Source organism: Chenopodium quinoa, unplaced genomic scaffold (assembly GCF_001683475.1).
Source record: "Chenopodium quinoa cultivar QQ74 unplaced genomic scaffold, ASM168347v1, whole genome shotgun sequence".
NCBI classification, from domain to species: Eukaryota; Viridiplantae; Streptophyta; class Magnoliopsida; order Caryophyllales; family Amaranthaceae; genus Chenopodium; species Chenopodium quinoa.
This window is the reverse complement of record NW_018743792.1, coordinates 5635025-5653899: the sequence shown is the minus strand read 5'-3', so window position 1 is coordinate 5653899 and position 18875 is coordinate 5635025. Positions and strand designations below refer to the sequence as shown.

General features: G+C 36.7%; 2 protein-coding genes and 1 non-coding gene across 3 annotated transcripts; all 3 read left to right on the top strand.

Annotated features, from left to right (window-relative positions):
- Positions 1–3645: 3645 nt before the first annotated feature.
- Positions 3646–13136, top strand: LOC110685225 (probable galacturonosyltransferase 10). Its single transcript, XM_021861714.1, has 2 exons — positions 3646–4182; positions 11331–13136. The coding sequence occupies exons 1-2, from the start codon at positions 4030–4032 to the stop codon at positions 12780–12782; spliced, it is 1605 nt and encodes a 534-aa protein (XP_021717406.1). The 5' UTR covers positions 3646–4029; the 3' UTR covers positions 12783–13136.
- A 469-nt stretch (positions 13137–13605) lies between these two features.
- On the top strand, positions 13606–13677 carry TRNAD-GUC. The gene has a single exon. It is a non-coding gene; the product is annotated as a tRNA-Asp (tRNA).
- A 2821-nt stretch (positions 13678–16498) lies between these two features.
- LOC110685155 (syntaxin-124-like) lies at positions 16499–18628 on the top strand. Its single transcript, XM_021861614.1, has one exon. The coding sequence runs from the start codon at positions 17367–17369 to the stop codon at positions 18285–18287; it is 921 nt and encodes a 306-aa protein (XP_021717306.1). The 5' UTR covers positions 16499–17366; the 3' UTR covers positions 18288–18628.
- Positions 18629–18875: the final 247 nt, after the last annotated feature.

Here is an 18875-nt window from a genome sequence, read left to right as displayed (position 1 = left end):
TTTGATGCATTACCCCCAAGCGGCACAAGCGCCACTACCGGCTGCTCCTCCTCCTCCAACGCTTCCTCCAACGCCTCTTCCTCAGCAGCCGCCACGATCTCTTGATTATATGTATCAGAACACTGGCGGTAAGTTTTTTCCCATGAGGCAAAGTCGGCATTAGGGAAGAGGCGGCCCCAAGTCATGCGCTGGATTTGAGCAGAGTCTTCCATCATCTCCCGGACCAGCTCTTTCTTTTCTTGCTCGGCCTTTTCCGAGAGCTCCTGAGTAAGACTGTTCTCCTGGGTCACCAGGCGTACCTTTACGCTCGCCAAGGATTTCTCCAAGGTTTCGTATGAGGACATCTTTTGGCGAAGAGGTCTCAGCTCGGCCTTGAGGCTGTTGATGGTCGCCTCCAGCTCGCTATTCCTCTTCTGGGCCGCCTCTAACTGAGCCCGGATAGCGGCGGTAGCCTGCGCCTGATAATAAAGAATATCAATGGTCAGAACTTCATTTTGGGCAATTTGAAACATTGCCTTATCACAGTCAGAGGCGGCCATAGCTTTTGCAGCTTTTACCTCTTTGTTCCTCCGGTCAAGCGGCTTGCGAAGGCCGTTCACTCGGAGCAGGGCCTAAGTAAAAAGGGGAACAGGCGTCAGTTTCAAAACAAAAAAGAAAACAGGCGTCCTGGAATTCAAATACTCAAAAATATGCTAAGTATACCTCAGCAAGGACCCCTGCAATCCCGTCTAGGTCAAGGGTGCCGACACCCCTGACCGCCTCCCTTTCAGCTGGAGGAACGGCCTTGATCATAGACTTGGCCACCTCGACCAAGTCAGGCTCCTGAGGGCCGGCTGCATCAAGCATAAACAAACGGATTAGACCTAGTAAAAAAGGGAGCAAGTCTAAAATTTACAAGGACAACTTCATACTTCTAGGCGGCCCAGCTGGAGTTTTAGAAGAAGTGGCCGGCTGTTTCTCAGCCGCCGCATGTTTCCTGGCAGAACCAGGAGAGCTCGCAACAGTCGTCTTCCGGGCCTTGGGGTCCGGCTGTTGGGAAGAAGAAGCTCTTGGAGCGCCCGTCTAAAAAAGAAGAAGTCAGTATATGCATAAACACAACTCCAAAAAGAGGGTGAAAGGTTCGAAGCCCACCAAGGGTGCCCCCTTGTTGGGGGAGTCGGTTGAAGCTTGTTGCATGATGGAGGCCCGCAACATGGCCGCCGCAGTCTTGGAGGCGGTAATTTTGCTCATGGCGTCCGCTGCAAAAACAAATAGCAAAGTTAATAAAAGTCATAACAAGAAATGCATGGAACAACAGAGTATTCGACAGGCCGGCTACCTCTTGAGCACCGACTGCTGAGGCCACAGGCGGCCAAAAAGTACTCGTCGTAGAGCCATTTGAAGCTCGGGACGCAGTGCAGGGGTACTTGCTCTCGTACCCCTGAAGTAGAGTTCACCTTCGACTCTACTTTGAAGAGTCCTTTATCTAGGATCTCTTTCTTAGCCTTGGGGGAACAGGCGGCATGCTGCGGCCGCCTGCAAGAAGGGGCGGATTCCTGTTCCACCTGTTGAAGCGCTTGTTCAGCTCTGTGTCTGAACTCTCAATGATGAGGAAGGTGCTCCGCCAGTCCTTCCATTTGTTTGCTTTACCTCTCGTCATGAGGTAGCCCCTGTGGCTCGTCAATTGATACCAGCCAGTACCGCCTGCCTTAGGGGTCCGGCTGAGGTAGTTCATGTGGGCGAAAGCCTCGAAGCTCGGCTCCACCCCGTGCAATTTGCACCCGGCCACATAGCCGAGTACGTTGACCCAGGAGTTCGGGGCTAACTGCCATAACCCCAACTCATACCCATCCAAGATCCGCTGAACAGTCGGATGTAGTGGGAAGCGCAGCCCAGCCTTGATGGCCGCCTCGTAGCAGCCAAAGCAGACGCTATCATAACTGGTACCAGCCGGCCAGATGACTGTGTCTTCTGGATCCGGCACAAATACTAAAAAGCCGGGGCCCATTGTGTGGTTTGCGATAAAGCTCTCCACTTTCTCTTGCATGGCCGTGATCCGGCCCCGAGGTACCGTGCATTAGTAGGGGGTATTTTGCTCTCGGTGAGAGGCGGATGGCTCCGCCCAATCGTCCCCCTTCTCAACTGCGTGAGAAAGCCTCGCCTCTTGCAGGCGACTGTTTTTCTCTTCTGTGTCCAGAGAAGCATGGCCAGAAGAGCTAGACTCGGAATCGTCCTCTGACGAGTCCGAAGAGGACGACTCTTCCCCTCTCCCGGAGGGGCCCGCCTCCTCTCCTTTAAAAGGAGCAGGAGAGAAAGAAGAATTGTCAACTGTAAAATGGGAAGGGGTCACTTTGACTCTTCCCTCAGAACTGCCGGCTTTCAAGCCTCTTTGTTTCACCTCCACATCTAGCGCCTGGTCAGATGTTTCACTAATCGGCACCCTGTGGGAGGAGCCGTCTGAGTTTGAGATCCTGGCAGTCTTTTTTGTCCTTGCCATCATGCTTTGCATAGACACAGATACAGTCGGACTTTGTATAAAGGGCAAAGATGGGTCCAGAAAAGGGCAGGCGGCACTCCTAGTCCTAGATTCAGCCGTCCCCGGTGACCGGCTGGTCACTAACCTAGGTCGTGTCGTGTGCTTCCGTGGTTCCATTTCAAAAAAGAATAAAGTAAAGAGAAAATTAAGAGTAAGAGAACCGACGGTTACCTGAACGAGTGACGTTGATGGAGTTCTGAAAATCATGTGCAGTCGGCTTGTCAGAGCAGGCGGTAGGCAGAAAGGGTCCAAAATGTCAGAGCAAGTTCAGGGGTCTGAATGTTCTCTCACAAAGTTCTCAAGTGTGAAAATGACCGAAGTCAACACTCCTTTATATAGGCAAAGTGAGAAGGCGAAGGGTCACTTCCAGAATTCATAATTTGGGCGGGAGAATCTCTCGGCCTTTCGCCGAATGACACCTGTAGCAGGCCGTCGCCTGTTACAGTGCGACACCTGTCACAGGTAACACGTGACCAGTCACGTGCCACCTGTGAGGGGCAAATGATTAGGGGATTTTGCTCCCACCAATCACCATCTGACAAGTGGACCAATCAGGTTCCGCCATGTGTCCGTCACATGGGCCAATAGGAGCCTGCCACGTGTCAAGCAATGATCCGTCCACCTTGGACCAATTACGACACGACACGTGTCCTTCCCATGACACCTGGGATAACCGGTCACCTAGGCCCAACTTCCGAGGGAAGCCCAATCAGCCCAAGGTTAACCTAAACCTAGATTGGCACGTTTCCCGAGGTTATAAATACCTCCCTTAATCCTCATTAAGGGGGATTACAGGCAGATCACGCGAACAACGCAGATTACACACATTAAACACTCTCACCTAGAGAGACCCAATCACTTTAATTTCCGCATTAATTACTCCTTAATCAAGTACTAACTTGACCGTTGGAGGCGGAGCTCCCACCACCAGGAGTCTCCGTTGTTTTGCAGGTACATGCGTCCGGTTCCAGTCTCGGAATTGTGACTCTCCCGCAGGACATCAGAAAACCCCGAAACAACAGTGGTACAATTTTTTAATGACAATTTATATAATTATTTGTACCACTAAAAAGAAAAATTCACCACTTTTTATCCTATAACTAGTATTTATTTGCCATATAAATAAAAGCTATGTCTATGAGCGCAGAGAGAGCTCTGCCAATCACTATAGTGTGATCAGCTGCAATATTTCACAACATTAATATTCAAAGATCTACCCTTTTTTCTTAAAAAAAAAAAAAAAAAAAAAAAAAAAAACATCAACCCTTTTCTTCTTCAATTCTATTACAAACCCTCTTTCAATTCAAAAATTCAATCTGTTCTTCAAATCAATTCAATTATTTAAATGCTCTTTCATGTCTGAGATCTTTGACTGCTTTATGCTTAAATCTTACTACCCTTTTACATCACATTCCTAAATTTTCTGCTTGCCCCATCAAATTAGTAATTCAGTGAAACAATTTTTCACTAGATTTTCTCAAATTTCCCAACTTTTTATTTAGTGTAATTAGATAATGAGGCGGAGAAACACCAGCTTTGGGCGGCAGAATAGGCGGCGATACTCGAATCTCATATGGTTGGTGTTGTGTGGATTGGTTGTTTTGTTGTTTTTCGTTGTTCTTCTCAGCAAAGATAATCAACCCATGTCAAAACCTGCTTTGGCAAAGGTAAATTTTCTGATTTTTTTGGGTATTTTTTTTTTGTTGATTTTTCTTGGTGGGTTTGATTTTGCTGATATTTTGGAGTTCTTAGTATTCTGGGTTTTTTGTATTGTTTGATTATCTTATGTTTCAATTGTTGATCTAGTTAATCTCTATTATTGTATAGTATACCTGGGTCTTCTATGAAATGATTTGAATTGTGGAGTTTTTATATGGGTAAGTTGATTTGTTGGTTTTGTTAGACTGTAGAATGTACCTTTCTAGGTGGGTGTATAAAGAACATCAGTGATGTAGATGGATTTCGATCCCGGGTTTTGGGTAATAACTGTCAAGACTTTACCAACTATGTTAGGGTCATTTGTTATTAATGGTGATGATTGGAAGAATGTTTGGTAGGTTAAACATAGTTGAGTGTGTGACAAGATTAGTTGGGTTTGGGAATTACTGTATATCTGTTTGGGATGCTGGGAAATGGTTCAGGGCTTTGTGAGGAAGTAATGTGTATGACAGGATTACTTAGTTGAATGTATTACTCGGAGCACTGAAATTTTTGCTCTGAAGTTGGTTTAGATCTGCATATTTTGTACTGGACATTGATATGTTTGCTCAGAAGTTGGAGTGGATCTTCATCATCTATAGAGTAGATCTATTTTCTTTTGTTTCTATGAACTGAGCTGAGCTCATTAGTGGGCATTTAATGGTAGTTGTAGGAAATTGATTAAAGGGCAGTTGTTAAAGGCGGGTGTACTTGTATAACATATGATCCCTTTTACGTGATACATTTGATTCTGGGGTATTTTTGTATGGGTAGCAAATGTAGAGGTATCTATCGAAGTCTTTCAGTCATTGATTTTTTTGGAGTGCTGCAACCTTATGATTAATTTTTGAATGATTAAAACAAACAAGTTTATTGCACCTTTGGATTTCCATAATGAATACTGTCATCTTGCTTGTTATGGTTGGACATTGTGGTTTGATTCCTTGAGGCTTTGTGGATGTATGCAACTACTGCATGATAAGTAATATTTTCAGATTGTTCTTTCATCATCTAGCAATGGAGTTTAAGTATATTGTCTTACCGCAAGTGCTAAATTTGGGTTATTATTAGCAGACTTGTTTAGTACAGAGAGACAAATAATTGCAAACTAAGCTTTTGAGTTGAGACCAATCTCTCTAGGGTTTATAAACAAAGTAAATAATTGAAACCTAAACAAACAAGCAATGTAATTATTGGAATTATAGATCTGAATGACCAAAAAAAAAAAAAATAATTAAAGTACAAGCAATTAAAGCAATCAGCAAGTGAATGACCATGCCATTGAATCAAAACATTGGATATAAGCAATGGCCACATTCTTCAATTATTGAAAAATACTTAACCAAATCAAATTTTTTATTGTTACTTTGGAGGATCCTGATCCAATTTTAACTTCTAGGTCTCTTCAGTCTTTCAAGTGTATTTAGCTCAATTGCTTATCTACATTCATGTCAGTTTGAATTGGCCATAAGATCTTTGCATAGTGCAATTGAATCCTATGAACTGTTTCCTAATTTTATTACCGAAGTTCCTCATATCTTATTTCATAACTTCATATCTCGACTTTCTTACCTTCATCAAGCAATGCAAGTTCATACTTAAAACTGCATCAAATTAATAATCAAAACATGTATCTGCATCACATAAATAATCAAAACACATATGTGTAAGCATACTTAAACTGCATCAAATTAATAATCAAAACAAGAGTACCAACATAATTAAAAGTACTTCTTGCGTTAACTATTAATTGCAACAAAGGGGTATTATTTGTGAGACATAAAATATTCCTTTGTTGCAATTAATATTTAACGTAGGAAGTATAAAGCATACTTATATTACATCAAATTAATAATCAAAACACATATCTGTAATTTTGATCAAGTATAGCCTATAGTTACTCTGTTGGGCTTCGTCCAAACAAGGGTAGAGGTCTAGTCACGTATGCTTCAGCAAGTCAGCAACTGAATTTAATCATGACCTCCATCATTTTCATCTGAACTCTCTGAAAGAAAATCAATAACGAAGCTGAATAAAGAAGCCATTGAACCTTTCATGAGTAGTTGAAATCTATGTTACTTGACTATTTAATTGCACCTTAAGTACTCGTTTCAAATTTTCTACACTTCGACAATTCATTTTGGGTCAAAAGTATTGATTAATTTTTTCCACAAAACAACCAAATTGAACACTTGGACATGCACCCGAGTTGGGCACGAGCACTTGAGTCAGAGCAACATAAGTTGAAATCTCCGAAGTTTAATGCCAGAACCCTTAAAAATGCCAATGATTTTCCTCTCTTTGTCTCTCTAAATCCTACTTTGTTTGACTAAAATCTTCGTTGTTGTCCTTGTGAGTTGTTATTAAATTTTTTTAAAGGGTACAACCATGCAAAAGTGCACTTGTAGGTCATGGTTTGAAGCTTTGAACATTGAAATCTTGGATACGGTTGTGATAACAGTCGTGGAATGACTTTCACTTGCAATTTAGATAGTTTGCGGTTATCAAAGTCTAATATCATGGTGTATAAAGTTCAAGAACCTCTACAATTCGATGGTGATGTGGCCAAGATATAATACCATAATGTATGTTGTACACTTTAATTTGAATATAAGGCTAAAATAAGGAGTGTATGAGAAGGAAGATAGGGCACATATGTAAGTTAGACTCCGAGTGACCTTAACCCTATCCACACTAATCACCAAGAATGAGAACAATTGTTATAGAGCTAAAGTTTATGTCTCATAGTAGAATCTTCTTCTATTGATATGTAGTTATCGATCTGTAGCTCTGGAATTTATTGCACTTTTCTTTCTTTACTTCATCTTGTCTCCTTTTCTCCGTTAATTTTTTTTTTTTTGTTTTTTGTTTTTTTTTTGGGATTTTCCAAATGGTACCATTGAACTATTTGCTTTTCCAAGTGGTACCCTTATTTTATCTTTCTTCCAATTGGTGCCACCCAACTATTATACTAATCAAAACAGTAAACTTGTTATTAAAACGTTAAGTATAGGTTAATTTGCTAATATAATTACCCTAATATCCCTTATCTTCCACTTCCCTGCATTTTTTTTTGGTGAAAACCCCTGCACTTTTTTAATTCTTATCCCTCCCTTTTCTGACCTTTTCCCCCATTTCCACCTTAAATTTGTCCACCATTTCCACCTTAAATTCGTTTCTATTAATATCATTCTTCTCATTTGCAACTTGAATTTCCACCACCTTATTATTTTTGCAGTGTGATAATTTAAAAAAAAAAATTTTATAAGATGATGTTTTGTTCTCTATAAGAATTGCATTGATGAATTGTAAGCAAATTCTTGGGCAAAACAAATAGAACAAGTGTTATGAGATGAGCAATTGAAAAGTTCCATTTCCAATCTATTTTCTTGTTTACCTTGGTATTTGGCTCTTTGTTAATGATAACAAAAGAAATTAATATTACTAAGTGAGCTCGATAATTAAAATTAATCAAACATTTGACGGATAAAAACTTTGGTAGCTGTTTCTCAAACGGCCACCGAAGAATTTTCATAACCACACCAACAAAATCACGAGAATATGTATAATAAAAAAAATTCACAACCACATGGAACCACTGCCATAGTTTTCGGAACCAGCGCTATTATATCATTAGCAACAATGGCGACATTTTTTGAGATTGCTGTGTAGGAAGAGGGAGCACGTAAGTAATGGAGGGTTGGAGGCAATATAATAGATGTAGTGAATTTGCGATGATTAAATAACAATAATGCATAGTGTGCCGGAGGCAGAGGAGCTAAATTAAAAGGAGAAGTCTCCATAATGGAAGTGGAAGACAAGGGGTATTAGGGTAATAATATTAGCAAACTAACCTAACCTTAATTACTAAACGTTTTAATAACAGCAAGTTTACTGTTTTGATTAGTATATAAGTTGGGTGGCACCAATTGTAAGAAAGATAAAATAAAGGTACCATTTGGAAAAGCCAATAGTTCAATGGTACCATTTGGAAAATCCTTTTTTTTTTTCATGAAAGTTCCTAGAAGTATTCATGAATGATACATATATAAAAAAAAAACTGGGAAATAGCGATATGATTCTCAATCAAGAGAAAAAGGTAAGGAGTGTTGAAGGTGTCTAAGACTCAAAATAGTGGCTAAAGTTAATGTAAATAACGTTGGTGAGAGAGCAAACCAGAAAAATGAGGTGAAAATTATATATACCCATATATGGAATTCTAGAAAATTGGGGATTGCAATTTTCTTTTAGGCTTCTTATGATGAACTATGTCACTGAAACATGGGTTGCATCAAGTGTTAGACATGTCAGGATTCAACATTTTTGGAACAAGGATATTGTTCCAAAATTGGATAGTGACTGCATATATGTAAATATTTTTTGTAAATACCTTTTGTTTTTATTTTATTTTATTTAAAAATAATATAAATAGGCATTTGTACACATTTCAAAGTGACTTGTTACCAAGGCGGCAAGGCCTTGTTAGGATTCTGATTTCAAGCCCATCTATGAGCATATATCATATATAAGTCTCTCTTCTATTTCCTTCTAAATTTACATATTGCGCAACAATAAATTGAAGAATTGTGTAGAGATTTCATGTATGTGCGACTCATGAAGAAAAGATGGATCATAGATTTGTAAATTACATATTATGTTTGTTGAGGCTAGCTGAGCACAATGGATATAATACTCACTTTTTTGGCAGAATGCTTTCCTGATTAAGAGTCCAGACCCATCTTCCTCTTTAGTACTTTACCTGCCTATTTTCCAAATTGTACCTGAATCCTATGGTTGCAGTGCCATATCAGCCAAAGACTTGCAGCATTCCCATTGTTGTCTGAATAGGTAGTCATGCAGATTATATGATGATTGATTGTCTTTTTGAAATTTTGTTATATATATGGCGCTGTCCACTGTCAAACCAGATTTTAAAGATATGAATTTGCTGAAGTGCTCATCTGGTAGCTGCCACTAGCTTTAGGGAAAAGCTTTGAACTGTTTGAGAGTTGGGAAGGTGGATGTTTTTTTTTTTTTTTTTTTTTTTTCCTTTCTTTTTTTCTTTTTTTCTTTCTTTTCCCCCTATAATTTATGTTCAAGTGTGGATTCGTTGTAAAAGTTGCTGTTAAGTTCTTTAATCATTGATTGGTTTAGAACATTTAGAATGTTGGTTAAGGTCAGATAAAGAGGCAACTCTAGCTACGGAGCTACCTGTCAGGACTCAGGAATCCTATACCGTACTGGGGTTTATATTTAAATTGTTCACATGGCTAATCATAGTCTCTATTACAAATCACTTGAGAATTCTCTGTTGAGTTTATCTTTGCTCTTATTGTTTTTCAAACACTGGATACTCTTTGTCTATGAATTTCAAATGCATTATCAACTTTGCATCTGCTGTTAAGTCATCTATGTTCCATCAGTGATTTGACCATTGTTATTGAATTGTGCTTCTAGCATCCAACTGAAGGAGTATAGGAGGTTATATTCAGGGTAATTTATTAACTTGGTCACTGCTCTTATTTTATGTCTGTACTTGGTTTGTAACTCGATTCCTATCATCGGGATCGGTATGTGTGGAAAGAGAAGGTGCAGAAATCAGAAATTTAGAATAATCTCAAGTTATACTCTTTCAATAAAATACAAGTTCTGCTGAGTAATTTACTGAGTCTTACACAAGTTCTGCTAAGTAATGTCTCTAGTCAGCAGTGGCTTTCCTTATAACATAGGTTTTAGTTCCTTTCTATTGTTTACCACTTTGTAACTCATATTGGTGGAACTGGTGGACTTATCTATCAGAAGGGCCCGACAGATATTTGTCAAGTTTTCTTATATTCTGCTGTTTGTTTGAGGTTCACACGCAAGATTTATGTCCATTATTTGGTGACATGAAATTGGTGGAACAATTGAAGGGTCGAGTGATAGGGCTTGTTCTAATCTTGGAAAAACGTTATTGAGTCTGCCATGAAATGTACCAAGGTCCCCTCAGTATTGTTTATACTGAGGATTTTTGGCACAATATAGCTTAAAGTAATGTCATGAGATACCATGGCTGTTTTTAGAGGAAAATCCCGATCATGGTTAGTTTGTTTAATAAGCATATTATACAAAAACACCAGATTCCCCAATCTCCGTGTTAAGCTCTTTCTTTTGGAACTGCTCTATCTCTAAGAGGATGGGCATTGTTGCCCAAGTAACCAAGTATTTTTAGGTTTCTCCTGCTCCAAAACAATAAAATTTCTTGTTTTTGGATAAGTCTTGCCTGTATCAAGGGGAATGTATAACTCGTGATTTATGTCCGAGTTTGAACTAGTGCCTGCACATTGAAAGTGAAAAAAAGGACTATGTAAAGGTTTATACAAATACGCTGAGGAAGGTTTTATAATCTTTGTAGTTTATGTTTATACAATGTGGTGCTCAACGCTTGCTTTTTTGTGAACGCTAGTTATAATCTGTGGTTGGAAACAATGCACTCAGCCCCCCATTGTGAATATATAAAGGCTGCAATGAGTAAATTTGAATGCAGGTTGATTAGCTAACTGTTCTTGATTGATGCAGTAGTTAGCTAATCTGAGTTGTTCAATATGTCCTGTCTTGTCCTTTCTCTATTGCATGCTTTGTTTGTACCTTCTGTAATGCAATAAATTGATGTAACATATTCTACAAATAGAGAAGGTTAGGGAGAGGAACATAATCACTAATCTGTCCAACAACATCTTCAGATAAACACAAGCATTCGAGAGGCTTGCATTCCCTCAAAATACAAAAGAAAACTAGAAGAGAGCTCTCATCAATATTCCCCATAAATTTCCTTTCCCTAATCTTCTCTATTAGTAAAAACTTTTCTCTAACCCTAACTTAATCCCCAAGCTACCCTTGATTAACCTACAAAGATACTGCTTAAAGTGCCCTTCCCGTTACATCAATTCATTGCATGTTTCTTATATTTACCTTTGCGGACGTCTCTTGTGAAAATCAACTATTTAATGATTGGACTACTTGGAATATTGGTTTGTGTTTTATGTCCATTTTTTTTCCTTCTATTCCTCTCTGCAGCTGTCTCTTGTGAAATTCAAGCTACTTTAATGTTATTCTGACCATTTTCTGTGTTATGCAGAGGTCTTTCAGGCAAGATAAAATTCTAGAAGGCCTTAATGTTACGGAGGAGATGTTGAGTCCAACTTCATTGACAAGGCAGCTTAGCGATCAAATTGCTTTAGCTAAATCTCTTGTTGTGATAGCTAAGGAAAGCAACAACCTTCAATTCGCCTGGGAGCTGAGTGCTCAGATTCGCAACTCACAGATCCTACTTTCTAATGCTGCCATGAGACGAAGCCCGTTGACAATAAGGGAGTCAGAAACTGCTATTAAGGACATGGCATTTCTGCTTTATCAAGCTCAGCAACTTCATTATGACAGTGCTACCATGATTATGAGATTAAAGGCCAGAATCCAGTCTCTTGAAGAACAAATGAGTACTGTCAGTGATAAAAGTTCGAAATATGGGCAAATAGCTGCTGAGGAAGTCCCAAAGAGCCTTTATTGTCTTGGTGTTAGGCTTGGAAGTGAATGGTTTAGAAATCAGAATGCACAGAGAAGGCTTGCTGAAAAAAAATTAAATGCCTTGAAACTTGAAGATAACAGCCTTTATCATTTCTGTATCTTCTCTGACAACATCCTTGCAACATCAGTTGTTATAAACTCCACTGCTTTGAACTCAGAACATCCGGAAAAGGCTGTTTTCCACCTTGTAACTGATGAGGTCAACTATGCACCTATGAAGGCATGGTTTACAATGAACGAATTCCGTGGAGTAACAGTTGAGGTTCAAAAGATTGAGGATTTCAGTTGGCTTAATGCTTCCTATGTTCCAGTCCTTAAGCAGCTCCAGGATTCAGACACTAAAAATTACTACTTTTCAGGCAACAATGATGACAACAAAACACCAATAAAGTTCCGGAACCCTAAGTATCTTTCAATGCTGAATCATCTTAGGTTCTATATACCAGAAGTTTATCCTGCATTGAAGAAGGTAGTTTTCCTCGATGATGATGTTGTTGTCCAAAAGGATCTCTCTCCTCTATTCTCCATTGATCTGAATGGTAATGTAAATGGGGCAGTCGAGACATGTATGGAAACATTTCATCGGTATCATAAGTACTTGAACTATTCTCATCCTCTGATACGATCACATTTTGACCCTGATGCATGTGGGTGGGCATTTGGCATGAACATCTTTGACTTGGTAGAATGGAGGAATAGAAATGTCACGGGAATCTATCACTATTGGCAGGAAAAGAACATAGACCGCACTCTATGGAAACTTGGCACTCTTCCACCCGGGTTGCTGACTTTCTATGGGTTGACGGAGCCATTAGATCCCTCATGGCATGTTTTGGGATTGGGATACACGACTGTGGACCCAAAGTTGATTTCAAAGGGGGCTGTACTGCACTACAACGGGAACTCAAAGCCGTGGTTGAAGATTGGAATTGAAAAGTACAAACCGCTTTGGGAAAAATATGTTAATTACGATCATCCTATACTCCAACATTGTAATGTTCACTGATCTGAAAAAAAGTGGTGGTTTTCTTGATCTCCCTTCCTACTCCAGCCTCAGATGTACACGAGCCCCGAGATTTTGTAAACAGGAGGTGCTTGCTAGGTTCATTTCACATTAGCGGGCTGAGTTGTTCTAGTAGCGACGACCATCTACTCATCTAGTCCATTGTTCTTGTAGCATCTAGCATTGGCTATTCATGTATACACATTTTTTGGACAGTATAACTCTTAGACATTGTTTTTTTAAGCCGCAGGCTAAATGATGTAACTACTTCGTCTTCTTGTATTTGTACTTCAGTCTAGATTTCGTGCATTATTTCTCGCTTGTTTTACGGAGTAATTTTTTTGCTGATGTTGTTCACCTCGTGGGCAATTATGTGTGTTTTCATAGCTCATGTGTAGCTATTTTCTTCAAAATTATTAAATAGGATGATCGTAATTAACATTGTAATGAAAATAAATATGATCATTGGACAAAAAAATAAAAAATTAAGGGATGCTCAAGTCTAATGAATTTTTTAAGATACACTCGGGTGCGGAGTTAGGTGTCTTTAAAGGTATCACTTTTGCTCATATAAATTTTTTATTTTTTATTTTTATTTTTTACAACAGCAGAAGACAAAAGAAAAGCCCAGAAATGAGTCAACCAACCTAAAAAACATCAAAAACATTTTAACTTTTTTAAATGAGGAAAAAAAATGTAAAACTAGTTAAAAATTTAAACTGTGACGATCGGAGAGTTGTACAAAAAGGGGTTTTAAGCTTCACTTAGGAATTTACAGTTATTGCTAAGTAATAAATAACAAATAATATTTTAGTAAGACAACAAAGTCGTTGTAGTATAGTGGTAAGTATTCCCGCCTGTCACGCGGGTGACCCGGGTTCGATCCCCGGCAACGGCGTTTTTTTTTTTTCAAAATGTAACTAACATTTGAGCATTTTGTTGGACAAAAGAAGGTAAATATAGGGGTATTTTTTGGGAATTTGAGAAAAGGAGGGATACTAGTAACTCGTTTGTTACGTTTTTTTTTTTTTTTAAATTAAACTCCGTAATATCTAATATAATGCAACTAGATTAAACCCCATGCAAATGCACAGTTGCTAATTAATTATAACTAGATTAGTGACCGTGCGATGCACAGTCGTAATAATCTTTATTCCCATAATTATTTTGTGATATAATATAAAATGAGGCAACTCATGCGAAATAAACAAATGCAATGTATATAAGAAAGTTGAAATAATAAGGCAAAATTTTTTTAAACTACAATTGAGAAGGAAAAAAAAAATTTTTTGATTAGTTTGTTGTGTTGAAAAAATTTAAAAATAGTATACATTATATTACATTAATGATGCATTTTATTCCCAATAAAACTATCAATGTAGATGCCGTATTACTTTTTATTAATGAATTAATTTAGTTCCAAAAAAAAAATATACTATACAATGTACTTCCAAAAAATAAACTAAGTAGAATAATTTTTCTTAAAAAAAAACTTAAAGCTGACATCATATATTGTATTGGTGGGAAATTTTTTAATGATAGCTTAACATAAGTCCAAAATGATCGATGTAAGCATGATGTGTTTTAGTAATAGTTAATAGAATTTTTGAGGGAAAAAAAAGTTATAAGTTGGTAAAATTATTACAGAAATATTTAACAGATAACTAACTCAATTATTATTATTTCATAAGATTCAAATTAAACACCATAAATAGAAATGTTTTTTTTTTTTTTCGGTTGAACCCAATATTGTACAACTATATAATGGTAATTTAAATGTTAATATTGTATTTTGACTCCGTTATTTTATACTCTCCACCATATTTCAACCTTCTAAATTATAGCTTATTCTTTCCCTCAAAAAAAAAATTATAGCTTATTCTCCCTTGATTAAAAGGTCTCAAAATCTTTTTTTTTTTTTTTTTTTTTTTTTTTTCCGGTTGAACCCAATATTGTACAATTATATAATGGTAATTTAAATGTTAATATTGTATTTTGACTTCGTTATTTTATACTCTCCACCATATTTCAACCTTCTAAATTATAACTTATTCTCCCTTGATTAAAAGGTCTCAAAATCTTGTGTAACTATTTTAAGTAAATAGAGCACAAAATAAAAAGGAATACAATTATTATAAAGATAATATGTAAGATTAGGAATAATATATTATTATAGTTGTATTATACAAATATTTCAAAAATAAAAGATTTTTCCTAAAAAGGGATGGGGGAAGTTTTGGAGGGAAAATACAGCACCAGGAAGTGACACGTGTCATTTTTAGTGTCTGTTTTAGTATTATGTTATTGATGACAATAAATGTTACCAAAAAAATTGATACGGAGTATATAGTATTATGAATAGACAATGTATTAAAAAGTACGAAATTTATGTGAAAGAATATAATTAAACATGTAATAGGCCTCTTTTTTTTTTTTTTTTTTTTTTTTGACAACGTACATGTAATAGTTACAATAGGCAATTTGATATTTAAGGAAGTTTATTAAGATTTTGTACAAAGTAAAAGTTATAATTGAGATACAAACCTTATTTTAATGTAACTATAAAAAGTTGTTTTTTTTTTTTTTTTTTTTTTTTTTTTTTTTTTTTTTGTAATTTTTTTTTTTAGTAAGAAATTTTGAAGGGAAAACTTTTTGTATTATGTTGTCAAGTGTCCCTCTAAATTTCGCATTTAGCATAATGTAATTGATGTTCAATACATAAGTCAGGGTGTAAATGTGTAATGGTGTACCCAGTATCACCACCTCTAAGTAAAGCAATGTCACTGCATCACTTATGAGAAGCATGAGCAAATTTTTAGCATAAAATGAAATCTAACAATTAAAAATTCTTTTAAATTTTCGAAGTTACAAGATTGTCATTTTTGTTGTATATATAAAACATAGGCTTTGAACAATTGACTCACCAAATTAACGATGAATGAATGTGTCTTATCTTCGCGTTATAAAATTTCAATGATAGATAATTATAAGTAATGGTCAGATTTATACATTGACGAACATAATAGTCAAAATCACGACGATTACTAAACGAAGGAAGTACTCGTATATCATATACTCTCTCCGTCCCATAATACTTGGGACGTTGGGGTGAACACGTTTATTATATAAATGATTTTCTTTTGTATTTTTATATTGTAAGAAAATAAAAAGTAGGGGAGGTGGGGGTAGTGAGGAGAGTAAAAATGTAAAATGTAATTGGGTTTTTGGGGTTTGTGGTCCTAAAAAGAGTATAGGAATTTTTTTTTTAATTAGCGGTCACATTCCATATTTAATAACGTGTCAAGTATTTTAAAATGAACGAAAATAGTAACTGTGTCAAGTATTATGGAACGGATGAAGTAATACCAAATCACAATCCTCAAAATGTAGTTCACGGGAGATTAGCAATTTTTGTAGCACTAAACTAACAACAATATCACAAAACCACATATTAAATTTCATGTCTGTTCGTAATTAAGTAGATCTAGACTAACAGACAAAGACTAGGTCCATTTGACTTTTTGTAGATAAGAATTTGATACATATATATAGACGAGTGATTGCATCCATGATTTGTCATGTGAATTATTTAAATTACATTTGATAGGAAACTTGGAATCATGTCGCATTTTTGGTAGAGCACAACCCCAAAATATTATATATTGGACTCACCATTATTATCAAAGAGTGCTTCCCATGTTTCCCTTAGATTTATCAGCTAATATTTTCTTAGTTGAGATCACATTGTCAATTTGGTAGGTGACATTTGAAGATCATGTATTTGAAATCAAACTAGGAACAAAACAAAATATAAACCGAAAAAATAAATAGTGGATTAGAAATCAAACTAGGAACAAAACAAAATATAAACCGAAAAAATAAATAGTGGCGGCAATCAGATTGTTTGGAATGAGACAATTTGAGTAAACTGTTCGGGGGTAACACTTGTTCAGGTTGATTTAGGATTTGAATCGGGTTGGGTTATATCGATTCTTTACTACTATGCTAATTTAAATAAAATAATAATTTTTAGAAACATTGATAATCAAGTCGGTTTTGCTCGGATTAAATCAAGTCAATTGATGTTAGTTTTTGAGTTGGGTATTTCAAGTCGGATAAAAGTTCTGAGATAGTTTTTCTTGCTTTACAAATTAGTGTGATTTTTAATGTGTATGAGAGTAAAACCCAAAAATTAATGGAAAATAAATAAGGAATGTCAACATTCTTACCATAATTATAATTTGATATATCATTCAAAAAAAAAAAAAAAAAAAAAAAACTGACATAAAATTATCGAAATAATTAAAAAAATAAAAACACTGATAAACTAAGAGAGTTAATAATGCACATAATTTATGATCGAAATATCTAATGACGGAGTCAAATGAAATAATATGTTAGTATTTTTGGAGAATATGTTTTCCATGATTATTTGATTCTACATAGTAGAAAAGATGACTCCCCAATTCCCCATTAACATTTTTCGTGCTTAAATGGTACATACAAGTGCTGGAGTTAACGTTTGTTTTGTTGTCATAGACCAAAAACTAATCAGAAGATTAAAGTGAATAACATAGATAATCTAAGATGAATGACTTGTTTTCAAACTCGTTTAAGAGGTACGCGAATCTGAAGGATCAAGCACAGCGCGATGATTTGGAGATGGGGAATCAGACATCAGCCAACCTCGACAAGTTCTTTGAGGATGTGGATGGTGTCAAGGGGGACATGGGAAATGTAGACAAGCTCTACAAGAGGCTACAAGAGGCGAATGAGGAATGCAAGATCGCGACTAATGCAAAGGCGGTCAAGGACTTAAGGGCTCGAATGGATGCTGATGTAGAGCAAGTTTTGAAGAGAGTCAAGATCATCAAGGGAAAGTTGGAAGCTCTTGAGAGGTCTAATGTAGCCCAAAGGAACCTGCCAGGGTGTGGGCCGGGTTCCTCTGCTGACCGGACACGCACCTCTGTGGTTAGCGGCTTAGGGAAGAAGCTGAAGGACATGATGGACAACTTCCAAACACTGAGAGCAAAAATGTCAGCTGAGTATAAAGAGACAGTAGAAAGGCGGTACTTTACAATTACAGGATTAAAGGCAGAGGAAGAGACTATAGAGCAGTTGATCGACAGTGGAGAGAGTGAGTCGTTCCTTCAAAAGGCTATACAAGAACAGGGAAGAGGACAGATAATGGATACAGTGAAGGAAATACAAGAGAGGCATGATGCGATCAAAGAGATAGAAAAGAATCTGCTCGAGCTGCATCAAGTTTTCTTGGACATGGCTGCTCTAGTAGAAGCTCAAGGCCAGCAGCTTAATGATATTGCTAGCAATGTAAATCGCGCTAGCTCATTTGTTAGCCATGGGGCAACTGAGCTGGTTGTTGCTAAGGAACATCAAAAGAATAGTCGGAAATGGACTTGCATTGCTATAATTCTTGGGATTATCCTTGTTATAGTTATCTTGTTTCCAATCTTGTATACTACTCTACTTGTGCCTCATTTTAGTTAGTTATATTTGTGTTTAATTCATTTTTTTTAATCATACCAAATGATTTATGTGTATTATCTTTTGATTCTAGATAAGTTTGATGTAATTCTTTTGCATTGCAATTTCATGATGAATTTTGCAATGTCCATGAAATCTAGTTTATGCAAGGTCAATTAGGTTGGAAAGTAGACTTCTGTACCTTTCTAACTATATATTATACGTAGTAAGCTTTTTGTTGAGTTTGAGATCTGACTTTAAAAAAAAGAGTAAAAACTATAGTTGTTCCACAATGGTTAAAAATTCATTTAGAAGGAGCAGCTAATGGTGAATCAGCTCTTACTAATTTTGAAGAAGTTGAAGTAGGAAAATTTCTTATCCTTAGATGGAAAAGAACACCTGCTTAAAATCTATGTAGCATGAGACGAGTCATATGCAACAAATGTGTCCAAGAGCTCTACATAGAAGAAGAAATACTAAAGACCCAATGTATGATATTTATTATTTGGACAATAAAGATATATATAGTTAAGGCGGCATACAAGAAATGATGATCCCTTAAAAAAAATAATGATAGATGAAATGATGGAAGACTAAACCCGAAAAATAGCA